General features: G+C 36.7%; 1 protein-coding gene and 1 long non-coding RNA gene across 2 annotated transcripts in view; one reads left to right on the top strand and one right to left on the bottom strand.

Annotated features, from left to right (window-relative positions):
• The window catches only part of NUAK1 (NUAK family kinase 1), a 66,240-nt gene extending 57,088 nt beyond the window's left edge, over positions 1-9,152 (top strand). The window contains exons 5-7 of the mRNA XM_063447155.1: positions 1,475-1,594; positions 3,366-3,498; positions 4,677-9,152. Coding sequence (XP_063303225.1) covers positions 1,475-1,594; positions 3,366-3,498; positions 4,677-5,821 — 1,398 coding nt within the window. The 3' untranslated portion in view covers positions 5,822-9,152. The remainder of the gene's footprint in view (positions 1-1,474; positions 1,595-3,365; positions 3,499-4,676) is intronic.
• The window catches only part of LOC134600788 (uncharacterized), a 329,656-nt gene that overhangs the window by 130,130 nt on the left and 181,109 nt on the right, over positions 1-18,417 (bottom strand). The gene's annotated exons all lie outside the window — the stretch shown is intronic.

Genomic DNA, 18,417 nt, shown 5'->3' with positions numbered 1-18,417 from the left:
TATTTTAGTGGTAATAACCCTTTAACACAAGGGAGCCCAAAGCCTAGATCCACAGATGTTGTAGAAATACAACTCCCATGATGCTTTGCATACCTTTAGAATGGCAAAGCATCATGGAAGCTGTAGTTTTCAAGCTTTGGGGGATCTACCTTTTGGGTACCCCTGCTTTAACATCTTTATGCTCTTAGATTGTTGAGGTGAAATTGCATGGATTAGTAGAAGTTTATAAAATATTGAAAGTAATATTCCTGTATATCATTTAGGTGCCCATACTAGTGCTACACTAATGGGAACACATAGAATACACATTGATTAGACAAAATGTGTGTTGCAAAACAACGGAAACTTAATTAAAAATTATTTTCCTGCCTCTTGTTTTATAGATAACTTGTCAGTGTATAAATGCCTTGTTCTTCTACGTAGCAACACATTAACACATTCTGCTGAGAAAAGTCCATTCATTTATTGTGTGTCTGTTTTAAAGAATATTGGGAATTATTTCCAAAATTAACAAAAATGTGAACAATTTTCTTCTCGAAAAGATAAAAAAAAAAAACCAAAGTCTAAAATTACAATATTTCCTCTAAATGTCCCCAGTTTATTTTTCTCCTTTCTTTTAAATAACTGGATTGATGCTTTTTAAGTGCCAAGACTCTGAAGTAATCTAGGGTTCTATTAATCTTGTTTCAAGGGGTCTGACAGCTTTAATGGGTAGAGCTGATCAACATCAGTCTGCAAGGATGGGAGTGGACCTTAATGTAAATAATATCTTCCTGAATGGCCAGAATAAAAACATGGCTGCTGAAACTACTAAATCTTTCTTGAGAAAACAAATATATCATGGTTTTCAATTCATTTTTAAAACGTTTCAGGCCATTAGGAGAATGTGTTTTGCTAAGGAAAACATAAGGCATAATTTTAGCCAAAAATAATCCTTACAGAATAGCAATCTGAGAGTAAGTCAACAGAATCATGATGGAACCTCAACTACCCTCAAATACTATTCCATTCTTTCTTTCGTGATTGACAAGGCACACTTCTTAAGGCTTAAGAGTAACTTCCTGTAGACCAGTCAGGGTGAATTGATAAGAAAAAGGAATTTAGGTCAATTAAAGGCAATTTGAGCTTAAGAATACCATTTCAGGATAGGCATAAAGACGTCTTGTCTTTTTTTTTTAAATCTGCATTCCTCAGACACAATGAAAATCTGACTTTAAAACACCTTTTTTTTTGTTTCCTGTGCAATTAGGTATTATCAATGTTAAAAAGAGATTTAAATAGAATTTAGCGTTAAAAAAAAAATACCTTTCACAACATTTCATCAAATCGTATATTGCAAATTCATGGATGTCTTCACTGCCCATAGGCAAAATAATTTATATAAGTTTTTTTTTTGCAGATAAAATGTAGATATATATGTATATGTACATTTTTTTTTAACGGATTCTATTTATTTGTGTGTTTATTTCTTTAGATAGCAGACTTTGGACTTTCAAATCTTTACCAAAAAGACAAATTCTTACAGACGTTCTGTGGCAGCCCTCTTTATGCATCACCTGAAATAGTAAATGGGAGACCATATCGTGGACCTGAGGTATGTTGATTCTAAACTTGTTGCCAACTTTTCTTTCCTGTTACTTTGTAAGGAGGGTATTCTTAAATTTTGTTACATGGATGAGCAAAGTGGTCCAGCACCTTGGTATAGGATTTTTGTTTGTCAAGGGGTACAGGTATAGGTTACTGGGGAAGCAGGAAGGGGAATGTGGCAAGGTGGTGTGTAAGAGACCTGGAGTAAATAAATGTCTGGATGTATGTGACTGTGTATGTAGGTGGGCATGGGTGAGTGGGAGACTTTTATATATTATATAGCTATTATTATTATTATTATTATTATTATATAGATATATAAAGCCAAACTGCCACTGCCAGTGGAGATAAGCAGAAACACTGTTACCTCACTAGTGCGTGCATGTTAAAGGGACATTGAGATAAAGTAGTCTGTGTGCCATGTCCCTGTAGTTTTATTCCTGCAACAGAAAACATTGCAGGAACAGCAATGTTTTCATTTTGCAGGAAGGGCGATGTTTTCATTGCAGGATTAACATACCTCAGGAAGACAGCCACTTAATTCACTTCCGCAGCTATAACCAAGTTACACTCGGTTATGTATCAAATGACTCTCCTAGAGAGTAATTGATTGGCACAGTACAGCCTTTTGCTGCGCATGGGCACTAGCCTCAAAATGCTTCTCTATGGCAAAGCATTGGATTGGCTGAAATCATCAATCTTGTTGATCTCAGCCAGGTTGGCGGAGCAGCAGTATGTAGACCAGTGTACCCTGGGATGTTAGGTAAGTAAAACTTACCTTTTAAACCTCTACAAGGGCGGGTGAACAATTGCAACGTTAGGGGAACAATATAGCATTAGGAATGCCCTAATACTTGAGTGTAACTTCAGCAGTGCTTACCTGCGCATGTGTCCATAAGCATGGCACTGAACATGTTAGCTTATTATGTATGGCATGCTCAGACTGTGCCAAGACAACAAGGCATAAAGTGTAAATTAAAAAATTAACACAGTTCAGATTTTTTTTTTATGAAAGAAAAATGTAACTTGTAGTTAGCTGTCACATCATGCAAACATCTGACATGTGATTGGTCGTTTTATGGTGACCATTTCGAAAGTGTAAAAAAGTTCCAACCAGAACAATGCTGTGTTTTGTTAAGTAACTATACTTAACATGTAATTTCAACTGGCATGCCACAACCACTGAAAAAAAGATACAGGCAAAATAAGAAAATGATTTGAGCAGAACCCTCTTCACTTAATTTGTATATTAATTTGTTTGTTAATTATTTCTTGAATTGCTTCTCCACGGAAATCAACTTCCACATTCCACACAAGATCATCAGTGATAGATCAAATAACCTCTTTATGAAGAAACTGTACTGTGTCCCTATACTTATGAGTAGGACACCCACCCAACCTTTTGTTATGAGTAGGACACCCACCCAACCTGTTCTGTGGCCCAATACTTATGAGTAGGACACCCACCCAACCTTTTGTTATGAGTAGGACACCCACCCAACCTTTTGTTATGAGTAGGACACCCACCCAACCTTTTGTTCTTCCACTGACACTAATATCTCTAGAAATTATACAGTAGATATATTAGTTACAGTGTCATCTTGCCAAATGCGTTAGTGAGTGTGTTGGATGCCCAGTGACCAGAACAAAAACTATACTTTACCTTCATGTTACAGTGTGGATTTTTCTTTTCATTATTTCTGCTTTATTCTATTTTTTGCCCATCTTCATACTGTGTCTAATGATTTCTAATAAAAAAAAGTATCTTGTGTTTTTAGGTTGACAGTTGGGCCCTTGGTGTGCTTCTTTACACGTTGGTATATGGAACAATGCCATTTGATGGTTTTGACCACAAAAACCTAATCAGGCAAATAAGCAGTGGAGAATATCGTGAACCTACACAGCCTTCAGGTAGAGATATTATCTGGTTTAATAAACATTGGCTTTACTATAGTACAATGTAAAGTAATGGATAGCTGTTACTGTTTGTGAAATGTCACATGAACTAGTCAATTTGGACAAGAGTTGATAATTTACTACTGGTGTCAGATTGCTGACTTGCATGTATAAATCCAAAGAAATTTAGCAGTGTTAATCTAATTAAATTATGAATAATGTACAAAGTCTTTTATAAGAAGATATTTAGTGACATAAAATAAAAATAACTACAAACATGCACCATTCATAAAAGTTTGCCTAATTAATTAAAGGGTTACTCCAACCACCATGGCCACTTCTGCTTTTAGAAGTGGTTATGGTGGTAGTAGTCAGTTTGTGCAGTGTTTTTGCCTGAAACACTGCACAAACAGAGAACTTTTGTGCTTGGGGCAACTTACTCCCCCAGCACACGTGACATAAGCCAGCACACGTGACATAGGTGTTCCTGACTGCCTTATGTTAATTTTGTGCATATTTCACGTCTGTTCACTCTTCACTTGCCGGCAGAGTTAGGAGCATGCCTTCAAGTGAAGCCCTCTCTCCCCCTTCCCTTTATATACTTCACAGTCAGGCTGCTCTGCCTGTCTCTGTCTGTGCTGCCCCCTATTCTTCACATACCTCTGTCTCTCTCCCTCCATGCAGTCCCGCTCCCCATAAGTTACACTGCCGGCTCTCTCTCAGTCTGTGCAGTTCCCCTCCCTTACAGATAAATCACTCTCTTTCTCTCCCTCTGTGCAGCTCTCCTCCCCTAAACCAGTGTCTGAATCTTAATTCTTGGTTCTCATTCCGTAACACAATGTGATGTCACGCGTGTATTCTATGATTCTCTATGGCAGAATCTTAGGTGCATCACAGCAAGCTCCACGCATGAACCTAAGGTCCCCAATGTTCATCCATGAGGAGCATTGGATTGGCCTCCAACCCAAGGAGGAGGTTTCAGCAGCGCCGACTGAGACTCAGCACTGCAGATTTTGTTTTTTTCTTTTACACAGGGGGAACCTAATTGATTAGGAGCATCAGGGGTCTAGCGTTTGGAATACAGATATGTATTCCGAATGCTACAATGTTTCTTTAATTGATTCATCAGATATCATTGATAAATAAAATAAAGTTTGTGGTAACGTCTCCAATTATGTTTTTTTTTTTTCTAGATGCACGTGGTTTGATTAGATGGATGCTTATGGTTAATCCAGAGCGTCGAGCCACAATTGAAGATATTGCCAACCATTGGTGGGTTAACTGGAGCTACAAGAGTAGCGTGTGTGACTGTGATGTCTTGAGGGACTCTGAATCTCCCCTGTTTGCCAGATTCATTGATTGGCAGTATCGTTCCACTGGCAGGCAGCTGGATTCTGAAAGTAAAAGTAAGTGCCTACCCAAACCATCCGAAGTTTCGCTAGAGCGACAGAGGTCTTTAAAGAAATCCAAGAAGGAAAATGACATTGCACAGTCTTTGCAGGATGGGACTGAAGATAGTGATTCAAAGATTATATCAAAGAGACCAAAAGGTATTTTGAAAATAAGAAGCAACAGTGAGCACCGTTGTCATAGTGCTGGATTTATAGAAGGAGTTGTTAGTCCTACATTGTCTTCTACGTACAAGAATGAAAGTGAAAAAGGCCATAATAATGCATCTTCTAGCAGCATGCGAGAGCTGAAAGAATCAACATTATACAGTTCAAAGCAATCTACTCCCATGCCGAAGAAGGGTATTTTAAAAAAGACTCCACAAAGAGAGTCTGGCTATTATTCTTCTCCAGAGAGAAGTGAGTCTTCTGAACTACTGGACAATGATGAAAGAGAAAGCATTGATGTTTCTCAAGTAGTCCATGAGCCGAAAAGAACTGTGTCTCATAGCCTTTCTTACAGACGGAAGGGCATATTAAAGCACAACAGTAAATATTCAAGTGGTAATGCAGATTGTTCAATGGCCAGCACTGCTGCACCATCAGTGGAACCTATGGAAGAAGGAGTGACACCAGTGGAAGGGTTGTCTCGAAGTTACAGTAGACCGTCTAGTGTGATCAGTGACGACAGCATCCTTTCAAATGATTCTTTTGAGTTGCTTGAATTAGCAGGTGGCAGAACAAACAGACCCAGAATACGTAGTTGTGTCTCAGCGGAAAACATTCTATACCTTCAGGATTTTGAGGGCCTACAGAAAAGCCCTCGTCCGCAAAACCTAAAACGTTACAGAAACCGTTTTGCAGACAGCAGTTTTTCTCTACTTGCAGATATGGATGACGTCACTCAGGTCTACAAAAAAGCTTTAGAAATATGCAACAAGCTTAACTAATGTTGTCACAGAAGGCTAAGAGTTTTGTGATGAATACTTTGCTGACAGTATTAGTGTAGAACTACACAAATAGCCTCTTTTTGCAAGTGCACATGCACATTTTTCTTGTGAAAATTCTCTATTTAGTGTGAACGATGTTTTTCCTTTTCTTAAAAAGTTAGATTACATTTTAATAGCGCACAAAAAAAGGATTTTTCAAGATTTATGCCACTCGTTCACTGGTACCTGCAGTATTGTTCGTAAAAAAAGTTATAGAACCATTTGATTGCTGGAGGTTCTAAGGATAACTTAGTTTTGCAATATGTTGCACACCTAAAACTCAAACAAGTTCAAATTATAAAGCTGTTTTATGCGGGTACCATCTTTTTTTATGAATAATTTATTTATATTTAGATATCCATAAAAGTTCCTATATTGACCTATATATAAACATAATATATACTTATGGTAATTTTTCTCATTCATGCACTCTCAAAGTTGAAATGTCAAATACCCCTTTTGTTTAGCAAAGATCTTGCTAAAAAAAAAAACTCTGTTCACAAAAATGGTGACGTTTAGATATTTTTGTATATTTACTATCCCTTCCGTAGTTCCTGTAGATTATTTTATACTATTAAAGTATGATGGGAGTGATTAATAGCAGATCTCCCAGCTTGGGTTAAACTGTTCCCAAACTTGGGAACAGCTGGTCAACAGTGCACCCCAGAAGTTTGAGGAGACAGCTTTGGTAGATAGATTCGTTTTACATAATAAATAGGTAATCATCTGAATATTAAACAATTATTATTTAACTATTTATTTCTATCAAGTATTTATAAGAAGGTAAAGGCTTTATCGGGTCATACTTAGCATCTATGTGAAAAATAGGTGCTTCTTTTATACAAATAATAAACATCGCTCCAGTCAAACAATTAAATAAAAAAATGCGATAAGAACAAAATGTAATGTCACCCACATAACTTGCAGTGATGGTTCTAATACACTAAAATATATAGTATGTTGAACTGTCACAACACATACCGTCACTGGAAAATGTTATATGTTTATATGATACGTGTGCCTTTAAATTAACTCATGATACGCCAACTTTAAAATTGAACATAGTTATCAAGGCTTTAAAGGATACAAAAATATCGGATTATGTTTTGTTCATTTTCTGACCCCTCCTGATTCTTCACATAAATACTAAACGTATTATTTTAGCTAGGGAATGCTATCGCTAGGTTTTAACGCCATACATTTTAACCTTTATAACTGTATGAGAACAATTTTTAAGAATGTGTACCCTTAGAAATAATTCTATAACATTGTTTGAATTCTCCAAGTAAGGCGTTTGAACTTGTTCTCCAACAAAATAAACAACATTTTAGATATTTACATATTTCAAAAATACAGAAATTCAATCTGCTTTCGTGCTCAAAGTGCACTATGTGTAGTTTTTGTCTGCTGGCTCATATAGTAACGTAGTATTTTTTTTTTTTTTTAAACTCTTTAATAAATACAACAAATTAACATTTTAGAGGTGCAGTAAGGTATTTTGCTGTGTTTTCGGACCTGTTAATTTGTTCTGCACAGATGTTTGCCAAACGTAATCCGAGAACCTTAGAATTGAACATAAAAGAGCGATACCCTGGGTTGAATAAAAGCTTGGACATGCTTTCACTTATATTTCATATAATATATAATGATTTTGCCCATTTTAGCTGGCAAATTCGTACTGGGTACAGGGTTCAAGTTTCTTCACTTTCACTGTCAGCAAAATAAAAGACTTGAAATATTTATGGGTGTAATAGTGGATATGTGACCGTGTGTCAGATTGCTTTAGAATGTAGGTAGAAAGGAAAATGGCAAGTAGTAATGGCAGGGCAAGTTGGAACTAAAAAGGTGTTGTTTTTTTAAAAGTGGATTTGGAGCAAGTAAGTGTATAATTTGTAATTAAAAGAAAAGACGTGTAATGTAAGCAGGATATTCTAATGGGCAATGGAATAAAACTGTTATTGAGAGAACCAGGAACTGGCCAAGAATTGACTCCACAGCTTTTAGTATCAAATATCCATTACCAAGAGCTGAATTGTAGCTCATTTTGTTTTTAAACAGCAGTGGAACCACATTCTTTCTAATTCCTGTTAAACCGTACGAAGAATGGTCACTTGAGAAAGAAAGGTGTGACTTTTACCACGAAGGTGTTTCATGGGTCAACTGGACTGTGTGAAAGCACACAAGTGTTAACATATGTTGCATACATGATAGGCCTGGGCAAACACATAATGTTTGTTTTCACATCACTAACCACAGATGCCAAAAAAAAAAAAAAAAATTCTGTTTGAATAGAAAAGCCTGTGTTTGGTTTAATTAAATGTTTTGATACACTACCTGATTTGACTTTAGTTTGAATTGTAATAAGTGAATTCAGTCTCACTCATACAATATGTCTCTTTATTTTCCTGCTTAAATATACTGTTTCTATGTCTCACAAAGAGGTTTTTGAAAAATATCAAATTGACTTATTAAAAGCCATGATTGGGTTTTGGTATTTTCATACTGGTTATGTTTCAGAAACATTGACTTTTTTTTTTACTGTGCACGTTTATTAGGCTGGCATGTAGACACCATTTTACTAGTCAAAAATGAGCTATGTGCCAATGTCCTCCCATATGCCCTAATACATTTTTTACATTTTTATTTTTTATTTTGGCAGCAATCACATTCGATGCAGCATATGTTCAGTCATGGGAAAAAAAAGGACAAGGGCAAGATTCACATTTTTTTTATATACAATATAAAATGAATAATTCTTAGATTAGGACTCACAAGAATTTAATAACAGTACTCAAGGGTGAAAAGGCTACATCTGTCATGCAGCAAATCATAATAAGAAGGTCCCACAAATCTCCAAAAAAAATTGAAAACTTAAAAATAAAATCGAAATAAATGAATAATAGTAGAACAAACCTTAATGTGAAACGCACATTAACATAAAAAAAAAACCCCAAAACATATTAAAACAGAAAGTGTTAAGCGTTTGATACATATTTAAAGCACCATTGGAATATAAACTATGTGAATACAGTACCAAGTCCAATATAGTTGATTTTAGTAAGTCCTTCAATTATGGAGTCTTGTCAAACTCTTCCGTGTTGCAGACAAGTTCAGACGTAACAATGTGAACTCATAAATAAACACAAAACAAACAGCTTTAAGTCTAAAGTTTCTCTTTGCACATGCCTATATATTTAGTTTATGTTACTAATATATTATTTGTGTATATTTTAATTTAGGCAGTATTTGTACTTTTTTTAATCGCTTCTACTCCTTTTTGAACTACCTTTGATTTTGTGCGTATTGCAAAACTAGATTTGTCAGAACAGTCATTTATCGACGGTTCTGTAATATAGTTTTTTTTTTCTAAAGTACTAGATTTAGTCTTAATATACCTAAGTATATTTCATGTACGTTGATCAAATTCTGTCTTCCTGTGTTTCTAATAATTGATTTATAAAACAATACAGAAGCATAAAAGAATATACAATTTGGTCAAAAACATTTTTTTTTTGTATATACAATATACATATAATTTTCCAGCATACCCATTATTTCTTCACTATTATCTCTGTCATATTCTTATCTGATAGTTTAAAAAAAATACATAAAATTAAATCTTAACCTCTATGTGTAACATAGAGGGGAAAAGGGGGCCACATTTCTCAGATAAGGAAATAGCGTTACCAAAGAAAATACTAATGAATATAAATCATGTTTGCCCAGGCCTTGTGTTTTTTTGTGTTAGTGGGTAATTATTTAAAATAATAACTATGTGAATGAATAATCGATTATTGCCAAACTGGAAATGTTACATAGGGACTTTACTGGCATGTTTTCATTCGTAGAAGAATAAAAAAAAAAAAAAAAAAAACTTGACTGCACATTGTTATTAGTATTGTGATTTTATTTAATATTGTTTTGTAATGCATTGGTGATTTTTATTTGACTGCCTTTTTTATTTATTGCTCTAAAATCATTTTCAAAGGTATAATATATTTGGTGTAATTTAATTGGTGCAACGTTTTTCGAAGCTCCTGCCAATGTTTTGTTTATCGATGAGAGGTGAGTTTGTGCTGCTGATTGGTCTCAGAGAGTGCCTAACCACCTAATTGTTTGTATTTTTATCCAATGTTTTGTATTAAATAAAACGATGTGATAAACGTATGTGTTTGTTTTGTGTTATTTCCTCTGTTTTGCACTAATATGACTTCTGATTTCAATATCTGCCAAAGAGTGTGTGTTATTTTTTAAAAAAAATATGTTTTTGGTTTGTTAGAGGAACACTCTAGTTGAAATTTTGTTTTGATTCTCCCCCATCGTAAAAAAAAATGATGATGCTCCCCTATTGTAATCCATGGCAATCACTGCAATCTGCCAATCGAATGCTTTACATAGATAAGCGTATCAATTCTCTTATAAACTTACTTGCTTAAGTCAACAGGTCTTGGTAACAGAAAACTACTAATATATCCAATTTTAAGAAAGTTTCAAAACCACCATCCATCAGAAGTATTTTGATGCACATATACACTAAACCTGGAGATATGTTTAATCCGAACTGAAATTCGTCTGAACTTGGGAAGATTGGGTGATCGGTTAAATTCCTGAACTCTGAGCCAAAATGTACCCAAATCAAGAACTAATCGAAATCAGCATGTTCATTTTAATTCGTGATTCTGGATACCTCCACTGGTGCCACAAAAAAAAAAAAAAGAGATGATTAATAGGAAAAAGATGATTAACGGTTAGGGGACAGTCAGTAAATGTTGATTTTATTCACAGATTAAGTGAGCAACAGAGGGGAAAAAGTAGGAATAGTAAAAAAAATCCATACTTATATATTGTATATTTTATTAAATATATAATATATATATACAGTGATCAGTCACAACATTAAAACCACCTGCCTAAACATGTGCTGCCAAAACATGATGCGTTGAGGCATGGACTCCACAAGAACTCTGAACGAGTCCTGTGGTATCTGGCACCAAGACATTAGCAGCAGGACCTGCAAGTTGCGAGGTGTGACCTCCAAGGATCGGATCTATTTTTTAAACACATGCCAGATCTAATCGGATTGAGATCTGGGTATTTCCCAGGCCTAGGCAATACCTTGTACTCTTTATCGTGTCCTTCAAATCATACCTGAACAATTTTTTGGAGTGTGGCAGGATCATTGTGCTGCTTAAAGAGGCCAATGCCATCAAAGCACACCATTGCCATTAAATGGTGTATGTCATCTACAACAATCTCTAGGTAGGTGGTACATGTCAAAGTAACATCCACATAAATGCCAGGATTCAAGGTTTCCCAGCAGAACATTGCCAAGAGCGTAATCTGCCAGCCTGTCTTCTTCATGCATACCGCTGCCATCTCTTCCTCAGGTAAATGACACACACGCAACCACATCCGGCCATCCTCCTGATCAAAAAGAAAAATGTGTCTAATCAGACCAGGCAACCTTCTTCCATTGCACATGAACTTCAAGAACTGACTGTTCACTTGCTGCTTAATATATCCCACCCCTTAACACCTGTCATTGGTTTTAATGTTGTGGCTTATCAGTGTGAATATATGAATATAGATTATTTTTCTTTCTGCTCCTCGTGTTTTTCCCTCTGTTGGATACTTTTTCTCACGTGATCTGTGAACCAAATGCCGGGAAGATGCTCCTATTAGTGTCTTGCAAAATATATACATAGTATTATATTATGTATATATTTTATAGTGCATTGATTGGCATGTTTTCAAATTTTTTGGTTCACTTGGTTTGGTTCATGAATTGGGTTTTCGGTACAGAAATTCTGCAGAGCTAAACTGACATCGGACAGAAATTCGGGCATCCCAAAAAATGTTTGGTTTTTAGAAAAATGGTATGGCCAATGTGAATTTTCTCACCATGCACAAGTATAATATGTACTATGTTGGCACCCAATCATCTGTGTAATGTATAATACATGTTGGCTGACATAAGAAAACTGGGCAAAGTTGGGTGTCAGATTAACAACATGGCCATACAAGAGGTCAGTAATGCATCATGATGCAATCATGCCTGTTCCCAGGATACAAGAAAAAAAATGCAGAGGTGAGCTAAAAAAATAATAAGGTGGATGGAAAACATTAGTTATGAAGAAATACTAAAAATGCATTTGCTTTCATAAGAGCAAAAAATATATGACATTTTCTACCTAAAGAGGTTGTCTTATCAGATTCTATAGATATTTCTTATAAAAGGCTTGGATGATTTATTGCAAACACAGAATATTGACGGATATAAATGATATGTATGCGAACAGTTTGTAGATCCAAAAAAGAAATCGGACTACCATTAAGAAGGTCAATAAATAATTATTTTTCAACAATTACTGGTGGAATATGTTTATGAATTTGATAAGAATGTATTTAGCTTACAAACAATATATAACACACACACACTTTATTACTTATACACATATATAACCACATAGTGTTCATATACATACAGTCTCACACACATTAACACACTCACTATTCATTACACACACACAATACAGTCTTTGCATATACACATTGCTACATACTCTATCCTTTACATATATGTACAAATATACACTACCCCTTACACTAATGCACTATTTCTTCATTACAAACATACAAACAGTCTTTGTATACGCATAGCTACACTGCCTTTCTATACAAACACACTCCCTCTTGCACATGCACTCACACTCTCTTACACAACAGATACACACATACACTTCCCCATACTTATATATACACATACATATATGCACTCTCACCCTGACATATATCGACTTTGACTCTCCCTTTCAAATGCAATATTCTTCTTTACATGATGAGGGCATGTTCCAGTCCAACACCAACAAGCAGCAATGAGTAATGGTGCTCTGTCCATTGCGAAGCTTCATGTCCTCTTATTCTAGTGCAGGGACATGTCAGCAGGGGCTTTGGTAGAACTTTAAAAAAGATATCGGAATTTCCCTAATACTTTTAAAGGTCCTGCTCACAGTATTAATTTGTGGACTCAAAGGAAGGACAAGCTACGCTACTTTATTGATCTTCCAATACCGAAAGGTAGCATTTAACGTTGTCTGCTCACACCCGGCAGGCCACCCTTGTATTGTTTGCCTCGGGTGTCCTTGGGTGGCCTTATGGTAAATCCAGGCCTGAGAATTGATAGAAAGATAGTATGCATTCACATAACTTTTAAAGTACAATTTCAACATTTTTCAACTTACATATAAGATCAACATTTCAGTTCCCACATGGGACTTTTTTATCAAGACAATGTGTAAAGCAAACAAAGCACGGTGATAAAACATATCCAATATAAAACAGAGAATAAATACCAAAGTGAGAGTGATGGCTTCATACCGTAGAGTCGTAGACAAACAAAAACTTAATAAAAGTGAAGACGATAAAGACATTAGGACCAACAATAGTTATCAATGAGAGACAATTAAGTGGTGTTAAATATTTTGTAAAAAAAAAAAAATACAGAAAAAAATTAAAACAATTCTAAAAAAATATTTTTCTGAAATAATCACTGAGAGCAATTTTTGGTCTTCATTATTATTTGCTTAAACAATAATTTTAGTCATTTTTAATCTAATTTAAAAAAAAAAGATTTAATGCATCATCTGCAGTTGGTGCCTATTCTTTAATGGTCTTAAAGTGACACTATAGTGTTAGAAATACAAACATCAATTCCTTTTAATATAGTGTTCTAGTTCTGGTAACTATTGGGATTATTGACCCCCTGTGTGAATTAACAAAATTGATTTACTTACCATCCTTCTACTGGCACACAAGTCTCCATGCCGTCATCCTGCCTCCCTGGCTGTGATCATCATCACAGTTAAGCATTGGAAGGCTAGTGCACATGTGCATTGTGTCCATCAGCATCTCCTAGAAATGCATTGAGTCATGGGTACCATTCAAATTTCCATGCAGAAAGAATGAATGCTGGCCCTGAAATCTTTGCATCCCAGTACCCAGGAAGCTTATGGTTTGACAGCCACTAGAAGTGGTATTAGGCAGCAGTGTAAATACTACCTTTTCTCAGGAAAGGCAGCGTGTCTACACTGTTGAGACTGCAGGGACTGTATTTGTCCCGGAACCACTACATTAAGCTGTGGTGGTTCTGGTGAATCGTCTAGAATCACCATTCAATCACTTTTTCTGTGCCTCCTTCCCTTGTAATGCAACATTCACTAGACCATCTTGGGAAGACCTGAGAATGAATATAGCCCTGAGATTAATGGAGTCCTAAGAGCTAACAAACTCACACTAGTATCACACACACAAACAAAATCACGTAATATACAATAAACCATATTTTTCGGAATATAAGACAGTTTTTTTACTACAAAATATGGAGTAAAACCTACCCACAGATGTGTCCTTTACACTGTATATATATCTAGCAAGTATCACTATATATATACATACAGCCAAAATATGGTCTGGTAAGGGAGATCTTGTTCATCGTTCCATTGCAGGCTCCTGTAGCAGAAGGGGAAGCCCGGTGTGACTCTCTGCAGCTCCCTCTCTTCCCCACGCACCGACCTGTCAGCACATTGCAACAGGTTACCATGGCAACACTTCGACGCTGCACAATGCCTGGACTCAAGAGAGGAGTCTGCCCCAGCAGAGGTGCAGCATTGATTCTCTAGACTAGGGATAGGCAACCTTCGGCACTCCATATGTTGTGGACTACATCCCCCATAATGCTCTTACACCCATAATGCTGGTAAAGCATCATGGGAGGTGTAGTCCAAAATATCTGGAGTGCCGAAGGTTGCCTATGCCTGCTCTAGACCATGAGAACAAAGGCCTACCTTGGAATGTTGTGTCCCACCTCCCAGGCCAAAGGTAAGAAGTGGGAAGGGAGGGAGGAATTAACTTTATAACATAAAAAAATAATAATAATAATTTTAAAAAAGTAAAATCAAACTGCATCTCTGTCACCCCCCACAGAACACAGCCCCTATTTCACCTCACAAATTCACACTAACACTACATCACCTACACAAACAGCTTCCACTACACACTCACACTAAACCCCACACACTACATCCCTTACACACACAAACATTACACCCACTACACACTTACACTGCAATCACGATACACTCACACACACTACATCCCTTATACACAGACATTACATCCACTATACACACACACTTACACTGCATTCACCATACACACACTCTGCAGTCACCATGCAGACACAATACATTCCCTACATATACACACTGTATTCACTACACAGCAGCCTGTCTGCTTTCAATGGGTCGTTTTATAGGGCATGAGAAATTAAATGCAGTATCAAATGCAAACATTTTATCATATATGACACATTTTTCCATTTTGCTGCTTTCAGTATCCAAAAATACACAGATGGATATTGTTCTTTGCACATCTCGTTTCCACCTAAGAGAAATAATACCTCAATTATTTCAAGTCTTTTGAGTGCTGTTTCACATACTGCACATGTTACCTAATTTTCATGGTGAAACATGATTCGCTTGACAATGTAAAAGTTTTTATCCTTACAATATTTTATTATTTTTGCAAAGATACAGCTCCTAAGAATTATGATTAGAAAATATCCTATGTATCCTATAGATTGATATAAAGGATTCCTATACAAATGTTCAGAGTTGAAGGATAAAAACATTCAACTTGTCTTATACAAATACTGGAATAAATGGATATTACTAAAGTTACAAGATGTCAATCATCAAATATTAATATTCATTAAAGTGGCTCTTTTGGCTTTACTTTCCTTAAACCCCCAAATATTAAATATTATACTTTCTTACTTGCCACTTGCTTTTATGAGCTCTGAGCCGGTGAAATAAGTCCAACCAAATGCTTCTCTATGAAAACCATTTGATTGGACCAAGAGAGGGAAGCAGTGATGTTATGTGATGTTGTATGAGGTGTAGAAAGCTTGAGGATAACTTTGTCTGGCCCTGGATTCAATTTCAGTATTTATAATTTTTTACTGTGTTTTGGGGGTTGAAAAGAGGTGTGGGCAAAGTTGGTAGTGCCCAATAGGGTAGTATTAATAGAAGATTTGTTATAAACAAAGGGCTATAGTAACCCTTTACCCAGAACATTTAAGAGTTCCATTGGAAGTATCTCTTTTTGGCATTAGAAAATCAGCAATCAAATTGGACCTCGTCATCTGGAACTTAAGAAATTATGCACTTTTGCACAAATGTGATCATATTTCTGCCATTTTACTAGTGCAGGTATTTGACTGCCTTTTAAACAATTAAATTATTTTCAATAGTTCTTTGTTTTTAAAGTGCATGGATAATAACACGAAGTAGCAGTAACATGTATCGTAGTTAGAGATAATATAGAGGGTCAAGAGATAAACATGACAGGTCATGATGAGATGCACATTTTTTCAATTATATAAGACAAGAAATATAAACAATTAGTATGTCCTGAGAATAGGCGTAGTATACTAAGCATAAGCGCTGGACACTTTAATAATTGTCAAGAATATAACATTTTTAAGCGAACATGATTCAGGTCAGAGATAGGCATATATGACTTAATATCATTCAAGGTACATTGGCTGACTACACGATAAGTAACATAATATAATTAAACCACCAGGTAGCTTGATACCAAAAGGCGATAATGTCAGGCATGTTAGTTGATGCATAGACTTAAACAAGAAAATAATAAGACAAAGTAATAAGAAAACAGAAGGAGGATAGCAATCATCAGTGAGATAGCAGCTCAACCTATGCCGTTAGTTGTTAGACAGAGTCCGATAAGAGGTTTTAGCGTGCTCATGTCTCCTATGAAGCTGCCCTTAAAGGCTTCTCTCCAGCCTTGGGTGCCCACAGGAATCTGAGCTCGGTGTTCATCCTACCATCAGGTAAAGGCACCGTGATCCTAGGTGTTGGTGTTTGATCATGGTGTGCAGGCTGCGTTTGGCTGCGTGTACTGTGTTGTTTATTCACCTGGTAGGGATCCTCCTGGCTGAAAACTTTGCCTGAAAACTGTGTCACAGGAGCAGGCAAGGTAGTAGGTTGAGTAGATTTTCTCCTCCTGTCCTTCAGTTTTCTCCAAAACCGCTGACAAATAGAACCAAACTCCCTCTGGAATTCCATCTCCCAGCTACGGGCTGATGCCTGAGTTTCCAGCTTAGCAGCAAGTTCACCTACAGCCATTTTGGAGGGACCGCGTGTTAACCCCAGGAGCGATGGCAAGGTAGAGTCCTATGTGGTGGGGACCGGGATTACCCTCACCAGTCCAGAGGGGGGGGAGGGGAGGTACGGGGCTCTGTATACCACAAGAGTGTCCAGGTGGACTTGGGAGCGCCCGGTTTTCCCACCGCTGGGTCACACCTGACTGCAAGTAGTCGGAGCCCACAGCTGCACTTTAACTGCTTTTGCTGAACTCAGAACTGGCATCAAGTAAGTCCATAGTGTACCAGTGTTCCTAGTATCAGGGGGCTGTTAGACAGGGTATTTGTGCCCCTATACACACTAATATTTCAGAGTTTGCCCAGAGCTCAAGTCTGCCATGGCTGATCAGTATGGCGGTCAAGCCCCTACCCCAAACAATGACATTTTAACATCTTGCCCTATAAAGGTTTTTCTCATTTGATCACATTGGGTGATTACTCTTTCTATATATCATATTTCTATATATTTCCATTTGCTAATGAAGTGCATTGTAAAGGAGACTTTTATGTTGTCAGCAGCACATGATTTATTTACATTGATGGTTTGAGATTTGTTTTTAACTTCTATTATAAAAAAAATTGCAAGGTTTGTAAAATTAAGTCAGATGAGCAAAATGACAATCTAGAGAACCTTTGATGGTTATGTTGTAAAATCCCAGTAAAGGTTCTCTTGTATGGGGATAAGTGTGAGCAGCATGGCTTCCCTTAAGAGACAGTTTAGACAACCCCTCATATATGGATAATTCTAACTTTTTAGGATGATCCTGCATCAGAGCAAGGGTGGATCTAGAACCCAACTCTGAAGACGCACTTATGGATTTTGTAACATATTCTAAGAGGTGGACACCAGCATCTGAACAAGCACAGTTACATAAGTTAACAAATATACTTTAATTGGCAAATACCCCCTCTCATACCAAGTTGAGAGCAGAAGGACCTCCAAAAGCGGGAAACAAATTGGGAGCCTCTGTCCGATACAATTTGAGAGGGTATCCCATGTAGGCGAAAAATCTCCTTGGCGAATATCTCTGCCAATTCGGGAGAAGACGGAAGTTTAGGCAAGGGAATGAAGTGTGCCATCCTAGAAAACCTGTCAACCACGGTGAGGATAACAGTCTGTCTTTTAGAGATAGGTAGATCGACAATAAAGTCCATGGCCAAACAGGACCATGGTTTCTCTGGAACCTCCAAGGGTTGCAGGAGTCCACATGGAAGCGTATGGGGTTGTTTGGTTTTAGTACAAACTTCACATGCAGCGATGAACTCCTCAACATCCCTCCGTAAAGTAGACCACCAGAAGTCCTTAGAGATCAAGGCGTAAGTTTTGCGAATA

Source organism: Pelobates fuscus, chromosome 3 (assembly GCF_036172605.1).
Source record: "Pelobates fuscus isolate aPelFus1 chromosome 3, aPelFus1.pri, whole genome shotgun sequence".
NCBI lineage: Eukaryota > Metazoa > Chordata > Amphibia > Anura > Pelobatidae > Pelobates > Pelobates fuscus.
This window is presented reverse-complemented; position numbering and strand designations above follow the sequence as displayed.